The sequence below is a fragment of the Gobio gobio genome (genome assembly GCF_949357685.1).
Source record: "Gobio gobio genome assembly, chromosome: 2".
NCBI lineage: Eukaryota > Metazoa > Chordata > Actinopteri > Cypriniformes > Gobionidae > Gobio > Gobio gobio.
Window position 1 is genome coordinate 890645 of NC_137098.1, and position 21908 is coordinate 912552.

Below are 21908 nucleotides of genomic sequence, written 5' to 3' on the forward strand. Positions count from 1 at the left end.
TCTGTTATGTCTAAAGTGTAAGTAAAATCGCGTATATTAGATGTGTGCAGGTCTTTAATTGACAGCGGCGCAGCCTATAGTGAACACACTGGCCTTAAAGGGACAGTTCACCTCTAATGTCATTATTTACTCACTCTAATATTGTTCATAACCTGTATTCATCTCTTCTGTTGAACACAGACAGCTGATGGTAGCCATCGACATCCATATTATTATTTCCTACAATGGGGACCAGCAACTGTTTGGTTTCCAACATTCTTCAAAATATATTAACACTTTACAATAAGGTTGTATTAGTTAAGATGAACAACACCTGTTCAGCATTAGTTCATCTTTGTTACCGTTAGTTAATAAAAAATCCAGCTGTTCATGGTTTGTTCATGTTAGTTCACAGTTCATTAACTAATGTTAGCAAGATTTGAATAATGCATTAGTAAATGCTGAAATTAAGTCAAGTCAACTTTATTTATATAGCGCTTTTAACAATGTAGATTGTTTCAAAGCAGCTTTACAGTGTTAAACAGGAAAATAATGCAGCATAATTTTATTCAGCCATTCTGGAAAAAACGCTGATGTCATCAGTTCATTTCAGTTATCATACAGTGACAGTGTGGGACAATAATTCGATCAGTAATTTAGTTTAAATGGTTAATTTAGTTTATTAATTAGATTTATTTCGATGTTTAGTTGAAAAATTTAGTGTGAAAAACTTTGTTAATTAACATTAACAAAGATAAATAAACGCTTTATAAGTGCTGCAGTTCATTATTAGTTCATGTTAACTAATGTAGTTAACTAACGAAAGTGTTACCATATATTTTATGTTGAACAGAAGAAAGAACTTTATTCAGGTTTAAAACAATTTGAGTGCGAGTAATCGATGACAGAATTTTAATTTTTGAGTGAACTATTAATACAACAACAAAAGACAGAAAATCACTCACCGCTCTTGACTGAAGAACTTTAATACAGCAGCTTTAATAAGAATAATGTATATATATAGTGAAGTCTGTGTTTTATTTTTACATTTATTAATTCAATCTCATACTTAAATGCTGCTGTACAGCTCTGAGCTGCCAGTGTAAATCTTTATATATATTTATTTTATATTATACATACACTAGGAATGTGTACAAGGTGTTTTTAAAGTAAAGTCTTACATTTAAGTAAGGTTTTTCAAGTATTTTAAGTAAAATAAAAAATAAAATGTCTTTTTTCTCCTTAAGCTCTTGCTGTTCCTGTCGCTTAAGAATAGAATAACAAAAAACTGATGTGTCAAGCCATCAGAATCGAACCGAAGTTAAAAAACCGAGGTGTGTATTGAACCGCGGACTAACTGTATTGTTGCATCCCTAGTACAAACATTCACTTTAGGATTAAATCTACGGAAAGTTTTATAAATGAGGCCACAGATGCTTAAATAATATAAAATACATCATATTTCCTATGTAAACGAGTAACTGTTAAGTAGGTTATTACTTTATTGCAGGTGTTATCGACCAATTTAGCATTTTACAAAAGACTATTTAGCAAAAATAAATAATAAATAAACCGGACGCCACTCGTGTTGGCTGTGAAATAAATCACGCCGGGTTCAGACTACACGTTACGATTCTCAGATGAAGAGATTTTGACTACATTGGTGTCGTGAACAAGAAACGTGTCAGATCGCGCGACCAATCATCACTCGCCGTCTTTAACGAAATGCGTGATGTCATCAAGAAGGCGGGGACTAGCGTCTGACGAGTGTAAACAAACAACGGCTACAGAAGCGGCGTGTTTTGTATCGCCCAAAAAAATTAAGTTGTCGTCCACTATGACACACCATAAAAGGAGAAATGATGGCCGTCGTCGTTTCTGAAGGCGGTTTCGCGGACTCACCCAGTACTTCCTGCAGTTCTTATACCTCATGAAGTACGCAGAACACTTGCTCTTGTCGTAGTTGTAGGCATCCAAGCATTTCTGAGACCCATCGCTCTCCTGTGAGGACAGATTCAAACACACATCTCATTTAAACCACATTATTACAGGTTGTGTGGTTGATTAACGTGAATCTGACTGACCTCAATGCATGGGTTGATGTCCTCGTTCCGAACTTTCCGAGCATTGGATTTGCTAGCCATCCTCCCACTGCATCGGCCACAGCTGGAATATCACACGCACAGGGAATCAGGGACGTCCGTCCGATAAAACATTTAAACTTTTACTTTTTAGTAAGCGTTTTATTATTGAAACCGTTCCGTTCCTATTATTATTCTTCCGCCATTGAAGTCTATGGCAGCCCATAGAACCATATGGTAAAAAGTTGTGAAATTTGGCACACTAATAGAGGACAGTCTGAAATGTCACCATAGCAAATTTGGAGTCTCTAACTCAATCCCTCTAGCGCCACCATCAGTCCAAAATTTGACACATGTTTATGCTAATAACTTTTGAACCATAAGGGCTAGAAACAAAATTTTTCCCTCTGATTCCTTGGCTCAAGACGATTCGAATTCACTCTATGACTTCATAAAAATGTTCCCGCCATTTTGAATTTTCCGAAAAACCTACTTTTGCGAACTCTTGTCCTAGACGGTTTATCCGATTTATTTGAAAATTGAACCAGATCATCTTCAGACCATGCAGACAAAAAACCTTGCAATTCAAGTGGATTTGTCAAATCGTTTTCGATAAACGCGCAAACTAATTTTACGTAGCGGTTGCTCATTAGGCTATATCTCCGCAACGCTTAATCGTATTCAAACCAAACTTGGTACATGTCATCGCAAGCATGACTTGAGGAAACATACAGCGTTTCGGCGCTGTTTGTGTCATCAACATGATGCCCTGAAGGAGCCCAAGAAGTTTCGAAACAGCGCCACCTAGTGGATAATTTTTTTTTCAAACACTTATAACTTTGGGTGTGATTGAGGTATTTTCATGGGACTAACTTTTTTAGTCTCCTGAATCCTTGCCGAGTCCAATGATACCAGATTTGCCAGGTTTCGGCGTATGGTTTGTGCAGCGCGGTAATTTAGCGCTTTAAAAACGTTAGCTGATATCACCGAAACCGCTAGTCCGATCGAGACGAAACCAGCGCCAGATAATCGGAAACATAGGTCGATAGCTAAACGCCAATGCCCAAATGTCAAAATATTGATAGTAAGGGGGAGTAAAATCCAATTAAAGTCATGTTTACATGTTTTTTCATATAAATGTCTATAACTCCAAAACGAAATGAGATATTTTCAACAAAATTGACATATGTATGGGCTCACTCCGATGACACATAAAAAAATGTAGGATTGTGCCTCTTGGTGGCGCTATAATAAAACAAAACATGACATTGGCACTATACAACTCAATGTTTTAATGTGGTGTTTTAATATTTTCGCTTCAAATGTCTTCCTTCATTTTTTCAGTTGGTCTGCTGCTAACGTCCTTGTTTGCTTCTGTTGCGCTTGGCCCCGTTAATGGCTGCTTGCAGCTATATTTTTGATTGTTTTCATTTTCAATTTTTTTTATATATAGAGAGAGAGCTGCACGACATCGCCAAACATTGTATTGCAATTATTTTTTCATGTGCGATTTCTATTTGGAATGCAAAACTGCCTCTATTAATTGCGCAGCCTTATTTCTTTACTTTAAACTTTACATTCAATGCTTTTCCCATTGTCCTGCAGTTCCCTCACAAACCCCTAGGGGAAACCCTGAGTCCGGCTACTGTGAAGAAGGTCAAATACTCACTCGGGATCCTTGAAGGGAATCAGGATGCAAGGGTGTTCAGAAAGTCATAATCAAGTTTTTAAATGCGAATATTGTGAAGAAATTACATTTTAAAAATATATTTTTATTGATTGCGGTAATTAATGTACATATTTTTGAAATAATAAAACTCATTGCAAAATATATGAGGGGGAAAAAATCCGGTAAAAAGCTTTTTTATACAAAAAATAAATAAATTACGTAACGTATTATCGCGGCGATTTAAACGACAAGTCATCGCGTATCATTCCGATCTAACGTCACTAAACGCCTCAGAATCAAAAACCATAATAAGCACTTACATCACATAATATTAAAAACCATATCGCTTCAAGACAACCAGTAATCTCTGTCATTCAAACTAGCGCGCGGAACGCCGGTGGCTTTACCTCAGCCGACATTAACGGTACTTTTGACTACTAAAATACAATAAAAATGAACGCGCTCGACAGCCAAACACAACAATGAGTTAAACTTCGCAAATACTTACATTTAGTCGCACAAGAGCCCTCAACCTTCGCTCATGTCATGTCCGAGCACCGTGTGTCACAACAACACAGCGTAACCTAACTTTCGGTAGGTGATTGACAGGCGTCGCCGGCCAATCAAACCGCAAGTCGGAAAGCGTCACCGGTAACGGTCGCGGGAATTGTCACCTCTTTCATCCAATGGGGTGAGGGAGATAACTCTTTCGCCCTCCCACTGATTAAACAGATATTTAACGAAGTCGTGGCGATTGACAGAAACACCGACGAGTCCTAAATTTGAGATTTTCTGAAAGGGAAAGTCAGTGGCGGCGAAATCTGGAAATGACAGTTGACTTCACAAATCGCGAGCGCGCGGAAGGAGGGCGTCGCGGTGGGCGTGGCCAGGGCTGTGGTTGGTTGCATCGCAGCGCATACACAATGGCTGCTGGAAAGAGGGGAAAGCAAACAATTTTTAGGCCCGCCGCGTCTAGCAAAAAATATGAGAAAAAAATTATTAAAAATCCGGGAAATAGTTGAAAGTCAAGAAAAAGACCATAGAAAGGATGTTAACGCTCCTACGGTGAGTTTGACGCATATTAAGGAAATTGTTACGGCGTTCTTTAATTAAAATATCGGGGTTATTCAAATTATGAGAGAGGGGTGAGCTAGAGGGGAAAAAAGTTTAGTGTTAATCAGCGCAGAGTCTGGAACTGAGGAGAAAAGCGACGAACGGCGGAATTATACAGAAAACCGAGCGTAATTCTGCTGTTTGTTTCTGTCAAGTCACGTTGCGCGCGGACGAGTGTCAATAAACACAGTAGTAGTTGTAAAAAGTTGTGAAAAGTTTGTGAGAATGTGTTTATAACGTTTATAATAACGTGGCGAACTCACGCGCGTGTTTAAACGCTAAAAAATGCGCGCCGCGAAAACACGGAGCGAGAGTTTTCGCTAGTTTGTGAGTGAAGCGCCTTTTCGCAATAAACACCGACTGTGTGTGATTCTGACACACTTTACAAAGGCACTATATCAGGGGGGTCACTATAAGCTGCTTGTCAATATCGCAAACAACCAAAATGGTGGGAGAAGTGAAGGGGGACCTAATTATGGGATGCTGAGCCGAGCTCATCTGTCCCACTGGGATCGGGATGGGATGGACTGGGGGGATCGTACACCTTAAAGTAGTTTAATCTGGGACACCGAGAGTATTGATATCGGGTGTGGTGCGATCTCAGCACAGATTTACTCTATAGCTCGCCATCAAATAGTTCCATATGTAACTCGCGTGATGATGCTCGCGCGGCGTTGCGCGCAAAACACACGATCGAACTTCCAAACGTCTATTTTTAATGAGCAGTCGATTGAATGTTTATTTGATGTGTGTATGTACTATATGGGGAGGTTATATGACCTCCATCCTCCTGGATGTCCTGTTTTGAGCCTCTGAAGGGGGTCATCGGGTTTACCGCGCGGTTGTTGTGGATGTTCAGTCAGAAACTAACGTACAGAAAAAACGTCATCGCTTTTCCCGCGCAAGAGCGCGACGAACTCACACATTTACCTCAGAATGTCTAATTTAAAATTTAATATCTAACCAAAAATGATTGTTGGACTGCGTATTGACTAAAAGTCGGTAAAAATAGAGCACAATGTATAAATATAACGCCTGTTTTACAGGTGTTTCACCTGTATTCTGAATTATATATTGCGTTGTGTCATGTTTTAGGGTTGATGGATGATGTTTTATGTATTTTTTACAGTGTCGATTAGATTTTCTGCATTATAAGCTCTTATTTTTGTTTGCTTAGTTTTCGCTGAGAACTAAATGTTTTATTTGGTATCATAATCTGGTTTAATCACAATTTAAACAGGTACTAATGTTCTTATTTCTTACTGGAATGCATACAATGACATTCTGCAGGCGTATAGATTTAATTTTAATATACTACATATATTTTATTTTTATTTATTTCATTATTGTTTACAAATGTGTTTATCAATGTAAGAATATTTTAGGCTAATTGTGTTCTGTAATAGTTTATACCTAAGTATATTTCGCCTTTTAACTTAAATATAAATACTAGCATTTTGATGTGTTAATTTGACATATTTTCATGGATCATAGAAAGAGCTGATTAGATGTTAGAAGGCATACAAGAATAAATTAATTTTTTTAAACATTTTTTATTTTAGTAAAGAATGAATTTTTAAATTGTTTAAATATCTCAGAGTTGTTATAAAGGAACAGTTATAAAGAAAAAAATTATTCTGGCTGGTGTTTAATTAAACATTATAGCTTTAAATTGGCATTTGCTCTTTGAGTTTTAATTGTGAATAATCTGCTCGAAATTTATAGTAAAGACGAGAGGCGAAGTATTTTTACTCAGCTTTATTTTCAAGTATATGTACTTTATCAGAGTTTATCTTTGGAAAACTTTTACTTCACTACAATCCAAAGCATAATATTGTACTTTTTACGGCACTATGTTTCATATTGAATATCATTTAATACTTAATTACATTAAAAATGTAATACTTCCTTACTTTTACTCAAGTAATTCAAAGTTTTACTTGAGTACAAGTAAGAAAGTACTACATTTTTAATGTAATTAAGTATTGAAGGTAAAACAAAAGTTTATTTATGAAACAGGGCAGTAAAAAGTGCGACATTATGCTTTGGATTGTAGTGAAGTAAAAGTTTTCTAAAGGAAACACTGATAAAGTACATTATGCTTAAGAAGTAAAAATACTTCTGGCAAAGACAAGCATTTGAATTAAGTGAGATCGCGCCGGTCGAAGTTTTGTAAGATGAAGTGAATGAGTGAAGGAAAGCAGAAACACTGATGTTATTAAAGAGTTTTATTGGATATATAAGGAAACAGGAAAACGTTACTCATGTCAATCCATTCCCGACGATTTCGGTTTGCTTCTTATTTATTAAATATACAGACTTTTAAGTTAATGTCATAGGCTTATATGAAAAACATAGCCTAACTATGAAACTAAATAGGCTATGTTTTCTTTAACCCTCTGTCCGACGAAAGCGCCGGCGCATTTTTTTCCTTTATGACAGCGGAAACAACTCCCAATACGCCGTCATTTTTAGCCATACAGATAAGATCAAGACATAATTATAAACTATAAACGGTCTACTTTTATTTGTGTACACTCACAATAACAGCAAAGGCTGTGGATTCTGCGAACAGATTGATTTGCATGCACTCCAAACGCTGTCTTGATTTCAAAAATTTATTTTGTTTATTAAACGCAAAGTTTTTAATTTCAAAAGCATTTCTAAATTCAGTTCATATTTCCAACAAACGAAATTCAGAGCCAAAATAACGAAGTGATAAAAAAACAACAACTTGACTACAACCTGACAGGGATACGGTAATTAATTAAATGTTCGAAATAAATATGCACATAGCCTAGTAATAATAATAATAAACAAATACGCAACTTATAATAAATAAACTCAAATATTATACAACACGTGGCATATAGACAAACTACAATATCATAAATGACGGAGTAGGCTATTTTAAGTTGTTACACAAGCCTAAGGGAAAAATCCAAACTTCACAGTCTATTTTAAGGACATATCTCGTTGTTACGAGAAAATTGTGTGGAAAAATAATATATATGATGTGGCAGATATGCGTCACCGTACCATCGATCATTCTGACGCAGACAGAAGACAACTTGTTCTTTATTAAACTCATAAAAGTCAACAGAATTACAGGAATACTGGATTCTAAACAAAGAAATGCCACAATTTATCAAGATCTTGAAGCAGAACCAAAATATCGCAAATGTTTTGCGCAAATCTGTAATGGAAACGGGGCTGAACTTGTGCAGGAACATCAAAATAGAAATAACTGTTTACATTTTTTTTGAAAACGAAACATTTAAACTATTTTGCCACAAATTATGAGCTTATTTGACGATTTTTAATCATTCTTGACAAAATTAAAATATATAAAGCATTTCAGTTGTTGTGTAAACGTGCCCTAAAATAATGACTAAAAAATCAATGCAACATTATATTCGCTCGGTTAAGTTTTTCCTGCATGTAATGCACAGAAAGAAGCTTCCCCTTTTACACAACATGTGTTTTGTGTGCTGTTAGGTGTGCATTTATTGTATGTTTTATATATTTTTATATTTATTCAGCGCTGTATTTAGTGTCTACTGTCGTCACAGAATTTAAACAATAAATCAGCGTACAAGTGAATTACAAATGGCCGATATTGCATTATACACTAATAATACATTATTATTATTCAGTGATTGTGCCAATTAATGCTAGCAACATGTTGAAACATAGGCTACTAGTAATGTGCCAATTCATGTACAAACATGCTAGCAAAGCGTTAAATCATGCTAGCAACATGCTAAATCATGTTAACCACGTTAAAACATGCTAGAAACATCCTAACAGTGTGCTTAACCATGCTTGCAACATGTAAAAAACATGTTAATGTGTTAGTTCATGCTAGAAAACATGCTAGCAAAGTGCTAATTCATACTAGAAACATGCTAGCAACGTGTTAATTCATGCTAGAAACTCGTTAGGAAGGTAATAATCACGCCAAAACATGTTAACAACATTTTATTGACTGAATAAAATGTTCAAACTTCAAGCTTTTCAAAGTAATATCTTCAAACTTTACTCATCTAGTTTTAGGTAATATATATTAAACATGTAAAAGCATGTTAATGTGTTAGTTTATGCTAGAAAACGTGCTAGCAACACATAAATCATGCTAGCAACATGTTAAAACATCCTATCAGTGTGCTTAGCCATGCTTGCAACACGTAAAAACATGTTATCGTGTTAGTTCATGCTAGAAAACATGCTAGCAAAGTGCTAATTCATACTAGAAACATGCTAGCAACGTGTTAATTCATGTTAGAAACATGTTAGGAATGTAATAATCACGCCAAAACATGTTAACAACATTTTATTGACTGAATGAAATGTTCAAACTTCAAGCTTTTCAAAGTAATATCCTCAAACTTTACTCATCTAGTTTTAGGTAATATATATTAAACATGTAAAAACATGTTAATGTGTTAATTCATGCTAGAAAACATGCTAGCAAAGTGCCAATTCATGTACAAACATGCTAGCAACGCGTTAAATCATGCTAGCAAAATGCTAAAACATGTTAGCAGTGTGTTTAACCATGTTAACCACACGTTTAAACATGCTATCAATGTGCTAAATCATATAAGCAACATCTTAAAACATCCTAACAGTGTGCCTAACCATGCTTGCAACACGTAAAAACATGTTAATGTGTTAGTTCATGCTAGCAAAGTGCTAATTCATGCTAGAAACTCGTTAGGAAGGTAATAATCGCGGCAAAACATGTTAATAACATTTTATTGACTGAATAAAATGTTCAAACTTCAAGCTTTTCAAAGTAATATCCTCAAACTTTACTCATCTAATTGTAGGTAATATATATATTAAACAGTGAGTAATTATTATTTTATGGGGTGTTTTGCTTAAAGGGTTAGTTCACCCAAAACTGTAGATTGTGTCATTAATGACTGAGCCTCATGTGGTTGGACACCCGTCAGACCTCCGTTCATCTTCAGACACAAATGAAGATATTTTAGTGTAAATCTGATGCTCTGAAAGGCCTCCATTGGCTCAACTTTACACTCTCAAGACCCTTAAAAGACACTAAAGACTAAAGTTACAAAGTCCATCTCACTACAGCGGCTCTACAATAACTTTATGAAGACGAGAATAGTTTCTGTGCGCAAAAAAAACCCTAAATAACGACTTATATAGAGATGACGATTTCAAAACACGGCCTCATGAAGCTTCGAAGCGTTATGAATCAGTGAGTCGATTCAGCGGTTCAGAGCGTTATTTATCAGTGAGTCGATTCAGTGGTTTGGAGCGTTATGAATCAGTGAGTCGATTCAGCGGTTCAGAGCGTTATGAATCAGTGAGTCGATTCAGCGGTTCAGAGCGTTATGATTCAGTGAGTCGATTCAGCGGTTCAGAGCGTTATGAATCAGTGAGTCGATTCATGATTCGGATCGCGTGTCAAACCGCCAAACTGCTGATTCGGCTCACTGATTCATAACGCTCCAAACCACTGAATCGACTCACTGATTCATAACGCTCCAAACCACTGAATCGACTCACTGATTCATAACGCTTCAAACCGCTGAATCAACTCACTGATTCATAACGCTCCAAACCACTGAATCGACTCACTGATTCATAACGCTCCAAACCACTGAATCGACTCACTGATTCATAACGCTCCAAACCACTGAATCGACTCACTGATTCATAACGCTCCAAACCACTGAATCGACTCACTGATTCATAACGCTCCAAACCACTGAATCGACTCACTGATTCATAACGCTCCAAACCACTGAATCGACTCACTGATTCATAACGCTTCAAACCGCTGAATCGACTCACTGATTCATAACGCTCTGAACCACTGAATCGACTCACTGATTCATAACGCTTCAAACCGCTGAATCGACTCACTGATTCATAACGCTCTGAACCACTGAATCGACTCACTGATTCATAACGCTTCAAACCACTGAATCGACTCACTGATTCATAACGCTTCAAACCGCTGAATCGACTCACTGATTCATAACGCTCTGAACCACTGAATCGACTCACTGATTCATAACGCTTCAAACCGCTGAATCGACTCACTGATTCATAACGCTTCGAAGCTTCATGAGGCCGTGTTTTGAAATCGTCATCTCTATATAAGTCGTTATTTAGGGTTTTTTTGCGCACAAAAACTATTCTCGCCGATTCATAAAGTTATTGTAGAGCCGCTGTAGTGAGATGGACTTTGTAACTTTAGTCTTTAGTGTCTTTTAAGGGTCTTGAGAGTGTAAAGTTGAGCCAATGGAGGCCTTTCAGAGCATCAGATTTACACTAAAATATCTTCATTTGTGTCTGAAGATGAACGGAGGTCTGACGGGTGTCCAACCACATGAGGCTCAGTCATTAATGACACAATTTACATTTTTGGCTGAACTAAGCTTCTTTTGTAATGTTTGTTTTCGTCGCTATCTCTTTCTCAGGGCCTTGCGTCTCTGCTGTGTTGAGGATTTGGGCTTCTTCGCGCTCTCTGTGCCGGGACGTATCACTCGTGTCCAACACATGGCCTGCTGTCGCTAGGTTGCCATGGCAACAGTACCTCCCAACGACTGCCCCAGAGTGAGGAAGAGGAGGGTCGAGGGGAAAGTGAGGAAGAACTTCTCCTGTCAGCTGTGCGAGAAGGCCTTCAACAGCTTGGAGAAGCTGAAGGTTCACTCGTACTCCCACACGGGGGAAAGGCCGTATCGCTGCACACACACTGACTGCACCAAGGCCTTCGTCTCCAAGTATAAACTCCTACGGTAGGTCCTCTCACAAAACACTCAATGCCCATCATAGGTCTCTGATGCAAACCATACATGGGCGAGTCGTAGCGTATGCTCTATTTTGATTTAGCAACTGCAATACACACTCACCTAAAGGATTATTAGGAACACACACTAATACTGTGTTTGACCCCTTTCGCCTTTAGAACTGCCTTAATTCTGCGTGGCACTGACTCAACAAGCTGCTGAAAGCATTGTTTAGAAATGTTGGCCCATATTGATAGGAGAGCATCTGCAGTTGATGGAGATTTGTGGGATGCACATCCAGGGCACGAAGCTCCCGTTCCACCACATCCCAAAGATGCTCTATTGGGTTGAGATCTGGTGACTGTGGGGGCCATTTTAGTCCAGTGAACTCATTGTCATGTTCAAGAAACCAGTTTGAAATGATTGGAGCTTTGTGACGGTGCATTATCCTGCTGGAAGTAGCCATCAGAGGATGGGGACATGGTGCTCATAAAGGGATGGACATGGGCAGAAACAATGCTCAGGTAGGCCGTGGCATTTAAACCATGCCCAATTGGCACTAAGAGGCCTAAAGTGTGCCAAGAAAACATCCCCCACACCATTACACCACCACCACCAGCCTGCACAGTGGGAACAAGGCATGATGGATCCATGTTCTCATTCTGTTTACGCCAAATTCTGACTCTACCATCTGAATGTCTCAACAGAAATCCCGACTCATCAGACCAGGCAACATTTTTCCAGTCTTCAACTGTCCAATTTTGGTGCAAATTGTCGCCTCTTTTTCCTCTTTGTAGTGGAGATGAGTGGTACCCGGTGGGGTCTTCTGCTGTTGTAGCCCATCCGCCTCAAGGTTGTGTGTGTTGTGGCTTCACAAATGCTTTGCTGCAGACCTCGGTTGTAACGAGTGGTTATTTCAGTCAAAGTTGCTCTTCTATCAGCTTGAATCAGTCGGCCCATGACCTCTGACCTCTAGCATCAACAAGGCATTTTCTCCCACAGGACTGCCGCATACTGGATGCTTTTCCCTTTTCACACCATTCTTTGTAAACCCTAGAAATGGTTGTGCGTGAAAATCCCAGTAACTGAGCAGATTGTGAAATACTCAGACCGGTCTGGCTCCAACAACCATGCCACGCTCAAAATTGCTTAAATCTCCTTTCTTTCCCATTCCGACATTCAGTGTGGAGTTCAGGAGATTGTCTTGACCAGGACCACACCCCTAAATGCATTGAAGCAACTGCCATGTGATTGGTTGATTAGATAATTGCATTAATGAGAAATTGAACAGGTGTTCCTAATAATCCTTTAGGTGAGTGTATAGATACAAGATACTAAACCAAATACAGTATTTGTGCTGCATTTTCTTTTTTGTTTCACCATTTTACGGAGTCGGGTGCAAAACACACTAACCGCTGACGTGTTCAGGGCACGCCTCCCAGGGAGCGATCCTTGTGACAATTGCGCCGCATCTGTGGAGTGGGTGCCCGCGTTCACCATATGAGGATAACATCAGCCCCACTCCAGACCCAGAGCCCAGTCAGCCTTCACCCCGCCGGATGGAGCGGATGCCTGTGCCCACCACAGACACGGAGCCAGAGCCTGAGCCATACCTCACCCTGGAGCCTGAGCCCAACGACGTGTCTGACCAGGTCCACAAAGCAGCAACAAAGCCCATCCCCGGTGGAGTGAAGGTATTCGAGGGAGTTGGTAGAGAGTATTCCCCTTAATCTCCCTTCACCGCTGGTTCAGCCCAGTCCTGAGTCTCCTGTTTCTCCACTGGTGCCATCCTGCTCCATGTTGCCTGCGCTCCCTGTGATCCCTCCCGGCCTCCCTCTCCCACCTCCTCTACCAAAGCCAGCCAGTTTCCCAGCCCCGCCACTGCTATTTTCTGTCAGTCCCTGGCCCATCCTCAGTTAGTTCCATCTGATGGTGTGGATCCACCTTGAGCCTTCCAGTTCTCAGCTCCATCTTGGTGTGAGGATCCTCTGTCTTCACCTCCTGCAAATGAGCCTTGGACTTCACCTCGTCCCTCCGACCCTTCAGTTCCGCATTGGCTCCATGCTCCCTGGTCTCCACCATGGCCCCTCATCCCACTGGCTCCACCTAGCGCCCTCATCCCTCCGTTTCCACCTTGGTCAGACATCGCCCTGGGATTCCTGGCCTCCGGCTATGCCTTGGCCCTCCATTTCTTTGCCTCCACCAGGCTCCACCTTCCCTCCGGGGCTGCCGTTGTCCTCGGTTGCTCTGACTCCACCGCGGTCTTCCGGCTCCCCACCTCTGCCTCGGTCCCAAGAGCCTTCAGCTCCACCTTGGCCCTCCAGACATACCCTGGCTCCGTGTCTCCTCAGCGGCGTCTGGATCTCTACCATGGCCGCTCTGTTGCTGGAGATCGGATCCCTAGTCCCTCCTCTTAGGCCTCCACCGTGGCTGTGACCACGCCTTGGACTTCACCTCATCCCTCCGACTCTTCAGTTCCGCATTGGTCTCCACCATGGCCCCTCATCCCACTGGCTCCACCTGGCGCCCTCATCCCTCTGTCTCCACCTTGGTCAGACGTCACCCTGGGATTCCTGGCCTCCGGCTATGCCTCAGCCCTCTATTTCTTTGCCTCCACCAGGCTCCACCTTCCCTCCGGCTCTGCCGTTGTCCTCGGTTGCTCCGACTCCACCGCGGTCTTCTGGCTCCCCACCTCTGGCTCGAACTTCACCTCGTCCCTCCGACCCTTCAGTTCCGCATTGGCTCCATGCTCCCTGGTCTCCACCATGGCCCCCTCATCCCTCCGTCTCCACCTTGGTCAGACGTCACCCTGGGATTCCTGGCCTCCGGCTATGCCTCGGCCCTCCATTTCTTTGCCTCCACCAGGCTCCACCTTCCCTCCGGCTCTGCTGTTGTCCTCGGTTGCTCTCCCCGCCTCTGCCTCAGTCTCGAGAGCCGTCAGCTCCACCTTGGCCCTCCAGACATGGTGGAGCTCACCCTGGCTCCGTGTCTCCTCAGCGGCGTCTGGATCTCTACCATGGCCGGCTCCGTTGCAGGAGATTGGATCCCTAGTCCCTCCTCTTAGGCCTCCACCGTGGCTGTGACCACGCCTTGGACTTCACCTCATCCCTCCAACTCTTCAGTGCCGCATTGGTCTCCACCATGGCCCCTCATCCCACTGGCTCCACCTGGCACCCTCATCCCACTGGCTCCACCTGGCACCCTCATCCCTCCGTCTCCACCTTGGTCAGACGTCACCCTGGGATTCCTGGCCTCCGGCTATGCCTGGGCCCTCCATTTCTTTGCCTCCACCAGGCTCCACCTTCCCTGCGGCTCTGCCGTTGTCCTCGGTTGCTCCGACTCCACCGCGGTCTTCTGGCTCCCCACCTCTGCCTCGGACTTCACCTCGTTCCTCCGACCCTTCAGTTCCGCATTGGCTCCATGCTCCCTGGTCTCGACCATGGCCCCTTATCCCACTGGCTCCACCTGGCTCCCTCATCCCTCCGTCTTCACCTTGGTCAGACGTCACCCTGGGATTCCTGGCCTCCGGCTATGCCTCGGCCCTCCATTTCTTTGCCTCCACCTGGCTCCACCTTCCCTCCTGCTCTGCCGTTGTCCTCGGTTGCTCTCCCCACCTCTGCCTCGGTCCCGAGAGCCTTCAGCCCCACCTTGGCCCTCCAGACATGCCCTGTCACCCTGGCTCCGTGTCTCCTCGGCTCCGTCTGGATCTCTACCATGGCCGCTCCGTTGCAGGAGATCGGATCCCTAGTCCCTCCTCTTAGGCCTCCACCATGGCTGTGACCACGCCTTGGATCATCTTGCTGGCTGTGGCCTGGTCCCTGTCTGGCTACTCCTGCTATTGGCTCCCCCTGGTTCCTCCCACCCTCCACTCCCCCATGGACTATTGAGCCTGTCTATGTTGGGAGACACCCCTCTCCAGCTCCATGTCCTCCACCAAAGCCCCTTCTCTTCCTCCTCAGATGGACTCTTTACGGCGGGCGTGAGGACGCGTCTTCTGGGAGGGGGAGCTACAGTTTCCCATTGAGTTTGATTAACGATTCCTTTCACCTGTTGTCCAATTAATTAGCTATTTTGTTCCTCTGTGTATTCTAAAGTCTTCATTCAGTTCTTTGTTCAGTATTTTGAATATTAAGTCCTGTGTATTTTTTAATTAAAGACTGTTTCCTTGGATTATTCCATACAACAGCCCTTGAAAAGTCTGAGACCATATGGTGGAAACTAATTTTGTAGGATATTCCTATATCAAGATATTTTGATGGTCCTGGACCAGCATTCTGTCCTACATATTAATCTTAAACACCCTGGTGGACAGTAACAAACTGTCTGTACTTTATATTTTGTTCTAAACACATTTGTGGGTGTTTTTGACGCGAAGCTTTCACTTCACTAAATTCCAAAGCATATTATCGTACTTTTCACTCCAAACATGTCGTTGAAGGAATCATGTCACGCTCCGAGATCCGTCCGATTTGTGAACGAACTGATTCTGTTTAATCGCTTCGCAAATCACAGTGGGCTGCGTTTCCCTATCATGAGCAAAGTTGGTCGTAGAGAACATTGTTGGCAATGGCCTTCATGATCAGCTCGGGCTCTCTATGCTTTTGGGGAACGCAGCCTTGAACGATTAATTTGTGAATTGGACCAATCCGATTGCTTCTCTTCTCGAGTCAACAACTCCCTGATTCAAATGATTCGGTCAGAGAGAGCCTCCAGTTAACGATTCGCTGAATTCACAAGTCTTTTACGGACAATGACCGTGCGATTGCTGAGACGAACGTGCGCCATCGGACAGAAAGAGCAAGACTGATAATTACTGAACGCAGAACGAACCTCGCAAAAGAATGCTGATTGAAATAAATGCTGCGCAAGCTCAACCAATCAGCATGTTCAGCGCCCAAGTCCTACCCCCGAAAGTTCCCGAACTTTGAAAAAGTACTACCTCGCGAGCAGGGCCGTATCTGGATATTTACCCGGAACTTAATTTAGACCCTGCGGTCGAAACACACCGAGTACCAGCCCAAAGTTCCTCGCAAAGTTCTTACTGGAAAGTTCCTGCGGTGGAAACACGGCTAATGTCAACAGATTACAACAACAAGCATAATAACGGAACAAATTAATTTAACCCTCTGGGGCTCTTCGGTCATTTCTGATTTCTGAAAATTAAAAAAATCGTAGCTGGTCCAAAACTTGGTGACTTTATTGGTACTTGGTATATGAACACCCCAAAAAAATGGGGACAGGATTTGAAAAGTCTAAGTGGTCGTAAAAAAAATAGTCTCATTCAGGACTTTCGGGTCAAAAATGACCCCCTAAGAAAATTAATGGGACATTGGCAAAAATATGAAAATACAGAGTTTTTTTGTGCATACAATCTACAAATCAGCCAGGATGCAGAAAAAAAGACTCAACAGTGAAGATCTCTAAAACATCAAGAGTGCAAAACAGAAAGAAAAAAAAAATCACACACACACACACACACACACACACACACACACACTTATACACACAAAAACACACGCACACACAAATTAACGCGTGCCATTCCAAAAGATAATTGTGTTTTTGTGTGTTTGTGTGTGAGTTTTTTTTGTCTGTTTTGGCCTCTTGATGTTTTAGAGATTTGTAGATTGTATGCACAAAAAAACTCTGTATTTTCATATTTTTGCCAATTTCCCATTCATTTCCTATTGGGTTCATTTTTGACCCGTGTGACTATTTTTTACGACCACTTAGACTTTTCAAATCCTGTCCCCAATTTTGGGGTGTTCATAAACCAAGTACCAATAAAGTCACCAAGTTTCGGACCATTCCGATGAAGCTACGATTTCTAACATTTTTTATTAGAAAAAATTCGGGTCAGAAATGACAGAAGAGCCCCAGTGTTAATAAAATAAAATAAAATTATATATATATATAATTTTTTTATTATATTCAATGGGAAAAAATGGGTTATAATTATTGCATAAATATTAATTATAAATCATAAAATTATCTCAAAACACCAAAAAAGAAAAGAAAAAATATTATTGAACAAAAATATATTTAATTGATTTTACTCAAATCTTTTTTATCTTAATCCCGCCCTCCGGGTCAAGGTCCTGAGTGTGGCCCATAAATGAAGAACCTCAGAGGGTTAAAACGAGCCAGAGCAAATACTTTACATTGTATCGACATATAGAATCAATACAGAAACAAGCTATCTGTGAAATGAGATGCTAGTACTTCTGGGGATATTCCGTATCATAACAAGCAAAGCATCTCAACTGGGAAAAACCCCTGCGCTGCCAAAAGGCTCTCAAACGCTCACAGGGAGGAATTTTCAGACGCTTTGGTGGACACACGGCCTAATAGCACGAAAAGTAAGTTACTGATGCCAAATTTTAGGATTTATTATTGTAAATGAAATCTTATTTAAGTCATGACTGTCAGTTGATTGTGAACTAAATCTGCTGTAAAAAGACAAGCTGTTTAAAGGCTCAGCCAAAAATGAAGATTAGCCCATGATTTCCTCTCGTCATCCGAGGTGTGTGTGACATTCTTCTCTCAGACGAATATAATCTGAGTTATATTACACAAGTCCAGGCTAATCCAAGCTTTATAACAGCAGTAATAGTTGCTCTGTTTTTGAAGTGCATCTGTGCGTCATATAACTGCTCCAGCGGCTCTGGGGTGTTAATAAAGGCCTTCTGAAGCAAATCAACGCGTTTGTGTGAGAAAAATATCCATATTTCAAACTTTATCAAGTAAACTTTCGACCGACCGCATTCCATGGAAAAGTGATGGCACTTTCAACACTTCCATAAATTGAAAAGGGAAAGCGGTCGGCCGAAAGTTTACTTGATAAAGTTATAAATATGGATATTTTTCTTACACAAACGCGTCGATTGACCATCTGAATGGGGAAGGTTTTAGGTCAAAACTACACTTAACGTTAAAACAACGCAAATTCATGCACCTTCCATAGCAGTTTCAAATGATGTAAAACTAGTATGTTTGCATTGAATTTTTCTTAAAATCACACATTTTTCAAGGCATATTTGAGGTATAATGGCATATTATAAACTTACGAGAATACTTTATTACTTGAAAGAAGTAAATATACATTAATGAGCACATATGTTTTTGAAAGAACTAAATGTTTTTAGCTAAGAATAAACTAAAAAAGTTACACAGTGTAGCTTTAAAATCTTAAAGGGTTAGTTCACCCAAAACTGTAAATTGTGTCATTAATGACTGAGCCTCATGTGGTTGGACACCCGTCAGACCTCCGTTCATCTTCAGACACAAATGAAGATATTTTAGTGTAAATCTGATGCTCTGAAAGGCCTCCATTGGCTCAACTTTACACTCTCAAGACCCTTAAAAGACACTAAAGACTAAAGTTACAAAGTCCATCTCACTACAGCGGCTCTACAATAACTTTATGAAGACGACAATAGTTTCTGTGCGCAAAAAAACCCTAAATAACGACTTATATAGTGATGACGATTTAAAAACACGGCATCATGAAGCTTTGGAGCGTTATGAATCAGTGAGTCGATTCAGTGGTTTGGAGCGTTATGAATCAGTGAGTCGATTCAGCGGTTCAGAGTGTTATGAATCAGTGAGTCGATTCAGCGGTTCAGAGCGTTATGAATCAGTAAATCGATTCAGCAGTTTGAAGCGTTATGAATCAGTGAGTCGATTCAGCAGTTTGAAGCGTTATGAATCAGTGAGTCGATTCAGCAGTTTGAAGCGTTATGAATCAGTGAGTCGATTCAGCGGTTTGGAGCGTTATGAATCAGTGAGTCGATTCAGCAGTTTGAAGCGTTATGAATCAGTGAGTCGATTCAGCGCTTTGAAGCGTTATGAATCAGTGAGTCGATTCAGCAGTTTGGATCGCCAAAGTCACGCGATTTCAGCAGTTTGGCGGTTTGACACGCGATCCGAATCATGAATCGACTCACTGATTCATAACCCTCTGAAGCTTCATGATGCCTTGTTTTGAAATCGTCATCACTATACAAGTCGTTATTTAGGGTTTTTTTGCGCACAGAAACTATTCTCGTCTTCATAAAGTTATTGTAGAGCCGCTGTAGTGAGATGGACTTTGTAACTTTAGTCTTTAGTGTCTTTTAAGGGTCTTGAGAGTGTAAAGTTGAGCCAATGGAGGCCTTTCAGAGCATCAGATTTACACTAAAATATCTTCATTTGTGTCTGAAGATGAACGGAGGTCTGACGGGTGTCCAACCACATGAGGCTCAGTCATTAATGACACAATTTACATTTTTGGCTGAACTAACCCTTTAACACATTTTTCAAGACTCAATGTAATATGGTCAGTGTACGCTAATGCGTATTTGTGTCCACAGGCACATGGCCACACACTCGCCAGAAAAGACCCACAAGTGCAGCTACTGCGAGAAGATGTTCCACCGTAAAGATCACCTGAAGAACCACCTCCACACACACGACCCCAACAAGGAGGCGTTCAGCTGCACCGAATGCGGCAAGAGCTACAACACCAAACTGGGCTTCCGACGGCACCAGGCCCTTCACTCCGCCCACCGCGGAGACCTCACCTGCCAGGTGTGCCTGCAGCCGTACCCGAGCACCCCCCTGCTGCTGGAGCACCTGCGCGGGCACGCGGGCAAGAGCGCCAGCGCCACCAAGGAGAAGCGGCATCAGTGCGAACACTGCGAACGCCGCTTCTACACCCGGAAGGATGTGCGTCGCCACCTGGTGGTGCACACGGGACGCAAGGACTTCCTGTGCCAGTACTGCGCCCAGCGCTTCGGGCGCAAGGACCATCTTACCCGCCACGTTAAGAAGAGCCACGCCCATGAGCTGCTGAGGGTGAAGGCGGAGCCGGTCGATCTGATGGAGTCCCAGTCCTCCCCAGCATCCGGCCCACTTACTCTAAGGTATCCACATGCTTCTTACTCGCCGCCTCCACCCTTAAGGGCGGAGCTAGAGAACTATCTCCTCGAGCTCCAGGCCGAAGACACGCCCAAGCTCAGTGCGTCCGCCACGGTGACCGCAGAGACCACGCCGTCCCTCGACTTTCTGTCGCCACTGTTCAATTTTCTGCCTTACAACCAGGGGGCGGGGCCTACTTACAACCCGGAGGAGGGGCTACTGGCCACGCCCCTCCAAGACACGCCTGAGCCTCTCAGCCTCCTTCACACGATCTCGCAAAGCACTCCGAGTTACACACATCCACCATCTCTGAATACAACCACCACCCTGCCTCGCTTCCACCAAGCCTTCCAGTAGCCCGAACTTAAAGGGTTAGTTCAGCCAAAACTGTAAATTGTGTCATTAATGACTGAGCCTCATGTGGTTGGACACCCGTCAGACCTCCGTTCATCTTCAGACACAAATGAAGATATTTTAGTGTAAATCTGATGCTCTGAAAGGCCTCCATTGGCTCAACTTTACACTCTCAAGACCCTTAAAAGACACTAAAGACTAAAGTTACAAAGTCCATCTCACTACAGCGGCTCTACAATAACTTTATGAAGACGACGAGAATAGTTTCTGTGCGCAAAAAACCCTAAATAACGACTTATATAGTGATGACGATTTCAAAACACGGCCTCATGAAGCTTCGAAGCGTTATGATTCAGTGAGTCGATTCATCGCTTCAGAGCGTTATGAATCAGTGAGTCGATTCAGCAGTTCAGAGCGTTATGAATCAGTGAGTCGATTCAGCGGTTTGGAGCGTAATGAATCAGTGAGTCGATTCAGCGGTTTGGAGCGTTATGAATCAGTGAGTCGATTCAGCGGTTTGGAGCATTATGAATCAGTGAGTCGATTCAGCGGTTTGATTCGCCAAATTTCAGCAGTTTGGTGGTTTGACACACGATCCGAATCATGATTCGACTCACTGATTCATAACGCTCTGAACCGCTGAATCGACTCACTGATTCATAACGCTCCAAATCGCTGAATCGACTCACTGATTCATAACGCTCTGAACCGCTGAATCGACTCACTGATTCATAACGCTTCGAAGCTTCATGAGGCCGTGTTTTGAAATCGTCATCACTATATAAGTCGTTATTTAGGGTTTTTTTGCACACAGAAACTATTCTCGTCTTCATAAAGTTATTGTAGAGCCGCTGTAGTGAGATGGACTTTGTAACTTTAGTCTTTAGTGTCTTTTAAGGGTCTTGAGAGTGTAAAGTTGAGCCAATGGAGGCCTTTCAGAGCATCAGATTTACACTAAAATATCTTCATTTGTGTCTGAAGATGAACGGAGGTCTGACGGGTGTCCAACCACATGAGGCTCAGTCATTCATGACACAATTTATATCT

At 42.0% G+C, this 21908-nt stretch overlaps 2 protein-coding genes across 2 annotated transcripts in view; one reads left to right on the top strand and one right to left on the bottom strand.

Annotated features, from left to right (window-relative positions):
* chchd7 (coiled-coil-helix-coiled-coil-helix domain containing 7) overlaps positions 1 to 4329 on the bottom strand; it is a 5357-nt gene extending 1028 nt beyond the window's left edge. The window contains exons 1-3 of the mRNA XM_079805645.1: positions 4238 to 4329; positions 2064 to 2145; positions 1882 to 1980 (exon numbers count right to left, since the gene is read on the bottom strand). Coding sequence (XP_079661771.1) covers positions 1882 to 1980; positions 2064 to 2123 — 159 coding nt within the window. The 5' untranslated portion in view covers positions 2124 to 2145; positions 4238 to 4329. The remainder of the gene's footprint in view (positions 1 to 1881; positions 1981 to 2063; positions 2146 to 4237) is intronic.
* A 329-nt stretch (positions 4330 to 4658) lies between these two features.
* plag1 (pleiomorphic adenoma gene 1) lies at positions 4659 to 20864 on the top strand (the record flags this gene model as incomplete). The annotated part of the gene is made up of 3 exons (XM_079805533.1): positions 4659 to 4794; positions 11301 to 11618; positions 19961 to 20864. Exons 2-3 carry the CDS (start codon positions 11404 to 11406, stop codon positions 20862 to 20864), a joined length of 1119 nt encoding a protein of 372 aa, XP_079661659.1. The 5' UTR covers positions 4659 to 4794; positions 11301 to 11403.
* Positions 20865 to 21908: the final 1044 nt, after the last annotated feature.